Below are 12532 nucleotides of genomic sequence, written 5' to 3'. Positions count from 1 at the left end.
TTCCTCTTCTTCCTCCTCTTCTCCTTCTTCTTCTTCTTCTTCTCCTTCTCCTTCTTCTTCTTCCTCTTTTTCCCTCTTATTAACCCTGTGAATAATTTTCATATTGCTAATTTTGTCTGCCCATTACATTCGTAGCATTCTTGGATTCCACACCAATGAACACCAACGCTCAAAAGATTTCAATTTCTTAATCTCTAATTGCTTCAATGTTCAGGCCTCAGATCAGTAGACAAAGTTGTAAAAACAGAAGCGCAACAACCTTATCCTTAGACATATTCTTAGGTCTCTACTACATAATAAATGTTTCATTGTCACAAATTTTGCCCATGCTATTTGTGTCCGACTTTTAATCTCTTTTGTTTATCCTGCGTTTTGACTAACCCTAGATATTTGTATTTGTCTACCTTTTCTATCTGGATATTATTAATGTGGAGTGCCTCGTTGTCTTTTGGATGTTTTGTAATCATGCATTTTGTTTCACCAAAGTTGTTGTATAATGACCCAGTTCATTTTAATACCGTATAAGGTACACTGTACAGGAAAGATAGATGGCAGAGGAAGCATGGGAAGAAGACGAATTTCATTGCTGATTAAGTTTGACAATCTATAACTTTATTATTTGTACTCAGATTTTCAAGATTCTTGCATCAGTTTGTAGGTACATGCATTGACGTCGTTTGGTATTATTCAGGTAACAAAAAAAAATTGCTTAGATGGCATTATACGGTGGTGAATGGAAGCGTTGTTTTTTCTATTTAAAAAATTCTGTGGAAAAATGCTCTTTTTGTATTATCTTGGAGCTGTTACTAAGGTTTTGGTTTTTAAATTATCTGAATATTTCTTTTCTTGTCAGAGCTGTAAATAAAAACATTGCTTTGGAGGTTTATTTAATTAAAAATATCAAACGCACTAAAATTAACGAAACTAAACAAAATTAACAACAAAACAAAACAATTAAATAGCGGGTATGTCCACCTCTTGCAGCAACGACTGCTCGCAATCTGTTTAGCATCGAATATAGATGTGTTATACTTGCCTGGGGAATAGCCCGATATTCCTCTACCAGGGCCATAACTGTACCAAATTTTCTGGAGGCCTAGGATGACGGCGAATAGCTTTTTTTAATTCATCCCATAAATGCTCAATAGGATTGAGATCTGGGCTGCATGCAGGCCATTCTAATCTTATCAATCCAACCTATATTTTATGAGTCAATCAGTGTTTTTATTTACAAAAAATGGTACAAGAAAAGAGATATTCGGATAATTCAAAGAACAAAATTGTAGTGATGCCTCCGTGATAATATGATAGGACTATGAAACAAAATCAGCTATTCCATTTTTCCACAGATTTTTTTAAAATTAGGAGAAAATACAACGCTTTCATTCACCCCTGTATAATGCCATGCAAGCAAATTTTTTTTGTTACCGGAATAATACCAAATGATATCAATACATGTACCTACAAACTGGTGCAAAAATCTTGAAAATCGGAGCACAAATAATAAAGTTATAAATTGCCAAACTAAATTAAAAATTTTGGGTGGCGGAATTTTGTGCCGGTGGGTGTATTTAGAGCTACTGCCTCAAAATTTAAATAGCTATGATGATTGCCAACCTCCGTAGCGGAGATGGCACCTGAAGAAGAAGAAGAAACTACACTTTTCGTTCAACCGTTCCCGTATGTTTGTCAGACTTTGTAGAGTTGAAGTAAATAAGACAGTGTCATCGGCATATCTTATATTATTAAGAATTTCACCATTTATATGATCATCGCATCCTACACTCTCCTAAAGCTTCTTGGAAGACGGCTTCGCTATACCTATATATTAAACAGCAGTGGGTGGTGACAATACACAGCCCTGTTTTACTCCCCGAATAATTTCTATTTATTCCGACATTTGATTTCCAATTCTTATTTTGACTTTCTGGTTCCAGTATAGGTTTGAAATTACTCTGATATCGCCGCTGTCAATGTTTTTCAGTTTTGAGATATGTATTAATTAGTTAATCGTGTTGGACCTTTTCAAATGCTCTTGCAAAATCAATAAAGCATGTGTACATGTCTTGATTCATGTCTTAATATCTTGACTTCTTTTAAGTTTGTTATTTACGTCACGTATACTAATACATCTTTCATATTTTAGACTCTCCATAACAAGTTGCAGAGCGAGAAATCTAGACTGGCCGTGGCTGTGCAAGCTTGCGAAGCAGCTACAGCTTCTATCAGTCGGCCCAGCAGTCCAAGAGATACTCTTCCCCCTCCAGTGCCGATCAAAGAACTAGAATGTAGAGCTAGATTAGAAGACGTCATCGATCAGGTAAGTGTGGATGAGATTGAATGATTCGTGGAAATGATGGTGAATAAAATAACAATATTGTTTATGTTGCCATAAAATGGAGGGTTTTATAAGATTTTTAGTTTTAAGTTTTATATATTATTTAAAAGTATCAACAGAATTTTCTATGTATTATATCAATTGGAATTATAATAAAAAGAATTGAAATATCTGGTGAGGCACCTGGTGAAGAGATGTGATTGTCTTCGAACAGCTAGAAGCGAATGAACAAATCTACATGTGATCTTGCCAAAACGTCGTCAAAACAATGGTTTTTCTAAAAACTAAAATTATTTAACGTGTAGTCTAAGCTTAAAAAGCTAGAAAGCTATCGTCAACATCAGTTAACTAATAAACTAAAGCCTCCACTTTCTTCACCGATAAGTCCAAAATCGCACCGATTATTCTAGCGTCCTCAAACAGATCATTCTTCCATTTGGATTACTTCTACTTTCCCTTGGCACATAAGGATTCATCTGGAAGGATTATTGGATTTTAATCGGGTCCTGTATCTAACCCATCTCAATTTTGATTGAAAATACACACGGATACGTATGTACAGTACAGTTCTCCTGGAAGATGACTGAATGTGAGAATTAGAGATAAGAAAAGGAGGAAAAATGCTTTAGACGATCAGGTAGACAGGTATCTATTTAAATTAGTAACCTTTTCTGGAACACAAGGAGTACAAGGAACGACATGACTCAGAAGGAAAACTCATTCATCAAGAGATAGCTATTAAACTGGGACTTCTCCAATCCCACCATCTCCCATATTATACGTTCCTTAGAGTATGCTCGAGAATGACATCTACAAGCTATACTGGCACCACACTGTGCTCACAGACCAAACAGTGGCGCATAATAACCAGATCTCATATTAATTAATAAATTAACGAGTCAGATTGACACTTACTGACGTGACGATACCTAATAACAATAACCTTCATGTTAAATATAACGAAAAGATCGCCAAGTACGGAGATCTGGAAATTAAAATACGGAGACAATGCAGAATGGAAGGTACTCAGTCAATACCGATTATTCCAGTCTACTGCTGGAATCATTCTGAAGAACCTCCTAGAAAGCACAAAAAAGCTAGGTCTGAATGAACCCCTCTATAAGACCATGCAGAAAGCTGTACTACTCGCAACGGCCAAATGTGTACGGAAATTTTTAGGAGATACTCCAGCATACCAAGCCGTCTAGGGCTCGATAACATGGAAAGAGCCCATCAGAGCTCAATCCTTTTGATACTGTAGGTATCTGCGATGAGTAAATTTTTCCTTTAGAAGAAGTGAGTATCGAATGGCTAGATCTGGATTTTAAATAAAATATTAATATAATATTAATATAAACTTAATATTAATAATATTAATATTAATATTAATTTAAATATTAATATAAACTTATGTGCCTAGAAATCGGCCCACTTAAAAATGTGGTCATTTTAATGTCTCATATTTCCTAAACCTGTTGTACGATTTAAGTGATTTTTTGAACATATTATAGACTGATGCTTTAACAATACCACTGTAATAATATTTTTGCTAAACAGGTAAATTTTTATTGTATACCGGGTGTGCAATCAAACCGTGTCTTTTTCTCAAAGTTTGCATCACCCTGTGGAATATTCTGACATTTATAAAATACCGAAATTAAAACCCAACTATAGCGTCAGGTTTTCTTAACATTCTGTTTTTTGATTTATTCGTTTATGTTGGATAATAAAAAAGTTAGGTACTTTAAGAGCTAGACATGTTCTTCATCAATACACGGTGTTTTTAAATAAGGGCGAAAAACTTTAAGGGTAATTCTGCATGAAAAAATAATGACAGTTGGCGTTATAAACGTATGTCCGCAAATGTTTCGTTTCCGAGATACGGGATGTTGAATTTTTTCTTACAAATTGACGATTTATTTATTGCTTTAAAACCAATTGAGATATGCAAATGAAATTTGGTAGGTTTTAGGAGATAGTTATTGCGGATTTTTTTATATAAAATTAAGAATTTTATATTCACCATTCGCGTACATACGGGTAATGTGATCGGTCATATTACACGTATACGCGCTAATGGTGAATATTAAATTATTAATTGTATGTCAAAAAATATGCAATAACTAAGTTTTAAAACCCACCAAATTTCATTGGCATATTTCATCCAGTTTTAAAGCAATAAAATAAATCATCAGTTTGTAAGAAAAATTTCAACATCCCGTATCTCGGAAACGAAACATTTGCGGACATACGTTTATAAAGCCAACTGTAATTATTTTTTCATGCAGAATTATCCCTTAAAGTTTGTCGCACTTATTTAGAAACACCGTTTATTGATGAAGAACATGAGTTGTTAAAGTACATAACTTTTTTATTATCCAACATAAACGAATGAATCAAAAAACAGAATGTTAAGAAAATCTGAGGCTATAGTTGGGTTTTAATTTCAGTATTTTGTAAGTGCTAGAATATTCCACAAGGTGATTCCAAAGAAGAAGTGACGGAGTAATAACTAGGCTAGCTAGAGTGAAAGAAATTTTGCGGCATTGCAAGATTTATCTGTTGTATATTTATTTCTTGTCATTCCAACCCTTTATATACATGTATATAATATAGTATTTTAGTTTTAAACCTCAAAATGAAATTCTTTAGTTCATTTTTCAGATATAGTCACCCCATTACATCATCATTAAACGGTATATAATCATAGTTAGGTACTTATATTTGTATTTTTGATTGAAATTCGTTGTGATTCGTCCCTTTTCATGTCATTGTGATTTTGTCTATGTATAAAACTACTTTAGCAAACTAATATAATCAAATTAATACAATCATCAAAGACATATGACAAGAAGAGAAAATACCCAACGACTGGAAGAAAAGTATAGTATGCCCGATCTATAAAAAAGGAGACAAACTCCAGTGCAAAAACTACCGTGGAATCTCCCTACTATGTACAGCATATAAAGTCCTCACGTATATTATAAACCAGCGGCTCCAACCACTAGCAGAAAATATTATTGGAGAGTATCAGACGGCCTTCCGACGGGGAAGATCGACACTGGATCAAATATTTGCAGTCAAACAGATCCTAAGCAAATCATGGGAACACGATATTGATGTTCACAACGTGTTTGTAGACTTTAAACGGGCATACGACTCAGTCAAAAGAAACAAACTATACTATATATTCTCTGAATTGGCAATACCACACAAGCTAATAAGACTCATTAAAGCCACAATGGATGAAACTCAGGCATGTGTACGAATACAAAACCACCGGACCGACTTTTTCAAAATTTCGCAGGGACTAAAGCAGGGAGATGAACTGGCCCCAACATTGTTCTGGCACTGGAGTATGCAGTTAGGCAAATGCAAACTGGACGAAGAAACCTACTGACCAACCGAACGGTTCAACTGGCCGCTTATGCCGATGATATTAATATTATGAGTAGAACATCAACAGGTGCACAGAAAACATACGCAGAGTTAAAAATACAAACAAGATGCTAGGTCTGGAAATTAACACAGAAAAAACAAAAATAATGACTCAGACGAGAAGAAATATAGCCCACAAAACATTATACATGAAGATGACATTGAAACGGTTGGAAAGTTTACATACCTGGGAGTAGAAATATATGCCGACGGATCAGAAGATGGAGAAATACGGAAGAGAATAACGCAGACAAACAGAGCTTATTTTACCCTCTCCCATATATTTCGGTCTAAAAGTGTCCACCGGAATACAAAGATGAGAATCTATAAAACTTTAATTCGACCAATAACCTGCTATGGCAGTGAAGCCTGGGTCCTGAAAGAAACATCCAAAAACAACCTCGACACATTCGAAAGGAAAGTACTGAGGAGAATACTAGTACCTGTGAGGGAAAACGGAATCTTCAGAAGTCGATACAACAACGAACTTTATCAACTTTATAAGGAAGCACCCCTGTCAGACTTCAGTAGAATACAAAGATTGCAATGGGCCAGACATGTGATAAGAATGGGAGAGGATAGGCCATACCAAAAAGAGCACTGAATGCTAGAATGCAGGGAAAGAGACCGGTTGGAAAGCCAAGAAAGCGCTGGGAAGACACAGTAAACAGCGACGCACAAGCACTTTTAGGAGTCTGTGTATGGAGAAGAGCAGCCACAGGCTAGCAAGGGTGGAGGCAAAAAATAAAGGAAGAAAAGGCTCAATTTGGGCTGTAGTGCCGTAGAAGAAGAAAAAATAAAGACGCAAGCAAGCAAGGCCCAGAAAGAAATGGTTGGATGACGTGGAAGACGATCTGAAAACCATGAGTATAAGGCAATGGAGAAGAAGGGCACAAAAGAGGTCTTAATGGAAGGACATAGCCAGACAGGCCAAGATCCATCCAGGGTTATGATGCCAAAAGAAGAAGTGACGAAGTAATAACTAGGCTAGCTAAAGTGAAAGAAATTTTGCGGAATTGCAAGATTTATCTGTTGTATATTTACTTCTTGTCATTCCAACTCTATACATGTATATAATATAGTATTTTAGTTTTAAACCTCAAAATGAAATTCTTTAGTTCATTTTTCAGATATAGTCACCCCATTACATCATCACTAAACGGTATATAATCATAGTTACTTATATTTGTATTTTTGATTGAAATTCGTTGTGATTCGTCCCTTTTCATGTCATTGTGATTTTGTCTATGAATAAAACTACCTTAGCAAACTAATATAATCAAATTAATACATAACGAGAAAAGATTACTGCGTTCGTTCACAAAATAAGCTCGAGTTATTAACTTATTTGTGTACTTTTTATCACTGAAATTTGTAATTCATAAAACGAAAATGAAAAATATAGTTTGCTAAGGACCGACTAAAACAATGTTGTTATTTTATTTATACGATATTTTGAATTTGAGTGTGTTTTAATTGTTATTGTTGCACTGCGTTTAAGTTTTCGTGCACATTGTACAGCACAAACAGACCAAAACATCTGTTCTTTGTATAATACTAATTGTTTGCATGTGTTTTTGCTATTTGCATGTAGCCGCACCAAGAATCAGAAAGTTCTAAGCATTTTACTTCAAAAATGCTTTTGAATAGAATAACTGCACGTGATAATATTAACCAGCTAACATCACAAATACAAAAGGTAAGTGTGAACTGCACTAAAGGTATAGATATAATCTGCACTATCATCTGCCAGCTTAACATTCTTAACATTTCACACCCTACTTATTTAGGTAGGTACTTACTTAATCCTCTTGGTTCCGTTATAAAAATAGGGCTTCTTCTACGATTCTCTTCCACGTGTTTCTATCTTTATCTTTTGAATCTATTTGTATTTCTGTCAATCGTTTCATTTATATTTTCTAATTTTTTATTTCTAGTTCTCTTCCAGGTTTCTGATGGTCTTCCACATTTTCTGTTTCCTGTCGGCTTATATTTAAGAACTTACTTTCTAATGTCTTTTTCTTTTCTTAGTGTCTGGCCGATCCACTTCCTTCTTTTAATTGCCAAACTCACTTGTTCTTGTTTCTTCCAGTTTTCTCATTAAATCAACATTAACAGTCGAAGCTTCGGCACCATAACGAAGAATAGAGTGTAATTTACCATCCGATATCTGATTTGAAGATTTAGTCTTCAGTTACTCAGTTTCCTCATTTTCAAAAAGGCTGCTCTTGATTGCTCTATCTTTGATCGAATTTCTGATTTCGGATTTAGATCCAGTAACTTAAAGTAATCCAGGATTACTTAGTATTTCATTTTTTCCACTTAATCAATATCCTCATTTTTTATGTGAATCCTTGTTATGACTTTACCCCTTTTACTGATAACCATGATTCTTGTTTTCTTTATTGTTATTGTTAAACCAAACCGATCTTGATCCCTTATGTACAGTTTTCAAGTGCTTGTGTAAATAACTTTTCGGAGTATGTATGTATTAAATAGTAATGACAGCCTTGTTTCACTACTCTACTTATTGTTGCGCATCCGTGCTATTTCCATCTAATGTTACCACAACCTGTTGGTTCCAATATAGATTTCTAACTATGTTGAGGATATCATTTTTGTTGAGTCCTTTTCGCTTTAGACATTCCATGAAAATAAAATGTTTAACTTTGTCGAAAGCTTTCTCGTAGTCTATAAATGCGACGAAAAAATCTTTTTGTTGATCTCGATATTTTTGGGCAAGAGTTGTGAAACTATAATTATAGAGCTTCTATTATTTCAAAGCCATTACGAAAGAACTAAGCATAAATTATTCTAAATTCTGCATGCTTTCCCGGGATATTTGTTTGTGAATGTATTTGTCAAGGTTCCTTCGTGATATCTGAGTTAAATATGCCTTAATTATAGTCTTTTTTTTCCTGCTGACATATGTACCTTGGCTTTACATTATTTACCTCTTTATTAAGTTAAAACCTCACAGGACTTCTGTATCTATATTATTTATAATGTATCTCTTTCCTTACAGATCCAAGCTCATCTCAGCGACTTGACAACTTCAGTCGCAGAGTTTGAAGAACAAGAAAAACAACGAAACGAACTCAAAAACTGGATACTAGCTCAGAGAACTGTAGTAAATGAATGGAAGAATCGCCCAGTTAAGTTAAGACCTGATGCAGCTAGACAAGAAATCAACAACATGAACGATCTCTTGACCGCAATCGATCAACGAAGAAATATGCTCATCTCAGAATTAGCATCTTCCGGTGACGAGAATGATGAGTTGGAGAAGATGCTAGATGACTTAGAGAAAGACTTGATTGGAATAATCGCTCAAAAACAAGCTAACTTGGAAGTTATTGATGAATATAGACAAAACGTCCAAGTAATGAATAATTGGTTTGATAACCTAGGTAAAAGAATCGAAGCAATTGATAAAGGCTCTGGTCTAAATTGTGAACAAAAACAATCCTCCATTTCTGAAATTAAAGCTGAGTTCGACGACCAGGGACCAAAGAGGCTACAAGAAAACAGCCGCTTAGCTTCACAAGTTATTGAGTTTGTAAATAACCTCGACTCACAGCAAATAGAAGAACAATCTAAAGCCACTGAAAGACGATACAACGATATTGCTAAGAGACTTCAACGAAAGTTGCAAGTCTTGGAAATGACTAAGAAGGGAATAGAAGATACCAGAAATGAAATAGCTGCAGCTAGAAACTGGATTAAAGACAAGACAGTCTCATTACGCAAACCTGAACCGCTTGGTTTCGAAAGCAGAAAAGCTGATGATAGAATCAGTGGTCTACAAGATTTACTCAAAGAAGCTGGAAACAAACTCGTCCTTAAAGAGACCTTATTGAAACGTATTAACAACATGACTAATGAATTGGAACCAAATGAAGCTTCCCAAATTGAGAAGAGCCTCAAAGAACTAGAAAGCGAACAGGGTCAGTTAGTAGACATGATTAAATCTGAAATTGATCGGGTAACAGCTGCGGCTAATACAAGGCGCAACCTGGAATTAGACCTTGAGAAGGCTAAGGCATGGTTGAAGGCTAAAAATGCAGAAATCAGAAAATTATCTGGTTATCTTCCTCTACAAGCTAATCAAGTAGAACGAGAAATAGCACAACATGAAGCTCATGAGGCTGATATTAAACAATTTAGTGAAGGCGATTTGAATGACCTGCTAAAACTCGGCAATAGTGTCCTCAAAGACTGTGATGATAACGATAGAGAACGTCTGCAAAGATTGATGGATGAAGTAAAAGATGAGTATGATAACCTCAAACAAGAGTCTGCACAGAAAATCGCAGCTCTTCAAGATTTACTTAAGGGCAGAAAGCAATTTGAGACACAAATCGAAGAATGTGTGAATTGGTTGAAGGAAGCTGAAGTAGCAACGTCTTCTGACATCAGAGCTGCTAACTTGGATGTGCTAGAAGAGCAGCTAGTCAAGTATGAGCAATTACATGATAATGCCAAGAAAATACAGGGTTCTATTGAAAAAGTTACTGAACAAGGCAAAGCTATTTTACCGACCATTACAGAATCAGACAAAATTACTCTTAATGATACATTGAATAGTCTAAAAGATCGTCATAGAAGAGTTGCTGATATCATAGAAGATAGAATGACAGGTCTTAAGCAAAACATAAACCAACTTAAAGAAGCGCAGAAGATTATTGAAGAAGGAAGACAATTCATTCAAGACATTCAAGCACAACTTAAGGAGTTGAACAAACCTCTTGGACCTAAAGTTGAAGATGTTCAACAAGTGATATCTACATATGAAAGAATCTTACGTGATCTTAAAGATAATAGAGCCAAGTTGTCTAATGTACCGGGAGCCAACACAGCAGATTTACAGTCTTTGATTAATTTGGAAGATGATTTGATTAAATCTGTGGAAGACCAATTAGCTAAACTTCGTCAATTGCTCCTTCTCCGCGAGCAGTACTTGGCACTCATTACCGAGATAATGACATTTATTACTAAATACACTGAGATAGTAAGAGATATCGAAAAGTCTGGTGGTACTATCCAAGACAAGATTCAAAAGTACGACGATGTAATTTCCAAAATTCAAGAATGCGAAGCTTTGCTTGCTTCTGCATCAGATAAAGGCCAACAGATCGCTGCAGATGGTTCAGCTCAAGACAAAAACACAATTACACAGCAAATCCAATCACTTAAACAATCTCTACAAAATCTGAGAAGAGCTGTAGAGAAACAACGACAAGAACATGAAAATACAGCTGCTGAACACCTTAAGATTGCTGCAGAGTTGGAAGAAGTATTGGATTGGCTTCATGATAACGAAAGTGTAGTCAGATCCAGACCTTTGCTCGGTAGAGATATTAATACTGTCGATAAAGAACTAAAGAACCATGAAGAACTAGCAGAAAAGGTGAATGAGCATCTTGATAAGATTAGGAAGATTAAAGAAGCAACAAAACATGATGAAAGTCTTCCCGGATCTATTCAAGAACAGCTACAAGAAGCGAACTCTTTGTTGGTATCATTACCAAGAGAACTTGAAGAAAGGAAGAAATATTTGGATACCAACAGAGTTCTTCGGGAAGAATACGCAGTACAGAAACAGAAATTATATGATTGGATCAAAGAAGCTGAAATTCGTCTAGCGACTCACAAAGATGGTGTTGATTTCGAAAATATTGTACAGGAACTTGAAGAACATAAAATATTCTTCAGTACAGAGAGCAATATTAAGGACTTAGTCAACCAAAATATCCAACAAGCTGCTGATAAAATCTATCCCAGTTTGACTTCATACGAGCAAGAGGAGCTTAGCCGTGAGCAGCAACAGCACATGCAGGTTTTGAAGAACACCCTCAATTCAGCCAAATCACAGAAAGCGCAACTGGAGCAAGACGCTGAGATCTGGAAGGACTACTGCAACACCTTGGAGAAGGTTAAAGCTGTCATATCCAGGACACAGTTTACCGACGAGCCTGTTTCTACTCTTGCTGGACTGCATTTCAACATCCAGAAGATTTCGCATGCCTTGAACGACATACATGTAAGTAGAATATTTGTTAAATTAATTTGATTTTCAATATTAAATATGGAGATGTTATTAAGTATGGAAGATTTCAATATTAGTATGGAAGAAAATTTTTTATTTAATGTTTTTGGAGGTTCTAAAAGGTAGTTATATTAGGGATAGCTGACGACAAATTCTTCAAGACCTACAGCTGACTCTGTCAAAGTGATTTAAAGTAGAACCGGAAGTCGATATTTGAACTCTGTCATTTTTACTCAACTTTCGGCCATAATTGTCTAAACGGAAATGATTTCAAAACCGGAACTAAAGATTCAAGCTCGACTTTTCAATACGCTTCTTTTGATATGTCACATGTACTATATCTGCGACTATAATATGGCACTTCCGGTTAGAAATTTTTAACCAGAAATGATAAAATAGATGATAAAAACCAAAAGTATACATTTGTTCTCATCTTGTTAAGGCACGTCGAATAATATATCGCTTATACTATTTCGGTGACTTTAATCTTGTAATCGGTACTTCCGGTTGCAACTCTAAAACCGAAAGTGCTAGGTCAAATTTCTCATCTGTAATACCATCCTTGGATTATAAGCTTTCATTCGACACCTCATTTATCATTCTATCTGTATTAATAATGGAGGAGTTATACTTGCGGACGGACGGACAGACGAACAGACAGTTATGAAACCGGAAGTATATATTTTTGTTCTCGTCTTTTCAAGGTG

The 12532-nt window shown here is 35.4% G+C and overlaps 1 protein-coding gene across 12 annotated transcripts in view; it reads left to right on the top strand.

Moving 5' to 3' along the window:
• The window catches only part of LOC114330686 (muscle-specific protein 300 kDa), a 603413-nt gene that overhangs the window by 352572 nt on the left and 238309 nt on the right, over window positions 1–12532 (top strand). For 9 of the 12 annotated variants that reach the window (XM_050652274.1, XM_050652272.1, XM_050652278.1 and 6 more), the window contains 3 exons: window positions 2147–2320; window positions 7371–7475; window positions 8802–11819. In XM_050652274.1, the coding sequence (XP_050508231.1) occupies window positions 2147–2320; window positions 7371–7475; window positions 8802–11819 (3297 nt within the window). The remainder of the gene's footprint in view (window positions 1–2146; window positions 2321–7370; window positions 7476–8801; window positions 11820–12532) is intronic. The other 3 variants (XM_050652275.1, XM_050652273.1, XM_050652282.1) reach the window with 1 other exon arrangement.

The sequence above is a fragment of the Diabrotica virgifera genome, chromosome 5, assembly GCF_917563875.1.
Source record: "Diabrotica virgifera virgifera chromosome 5, PGI_DIABVI_V3a".
NCBI classification, from domain to species: Eukaryota; Metazoa; Arthropoda; class Insecta; order Coleoptera; family Chrysomelidae; genus Diabrotica; species Diabrotica virgifera.
Note: the sequence above shows the minus strand (reverse complement) of the source record. Positions and strands in the feature narration are given on the sequence as shown.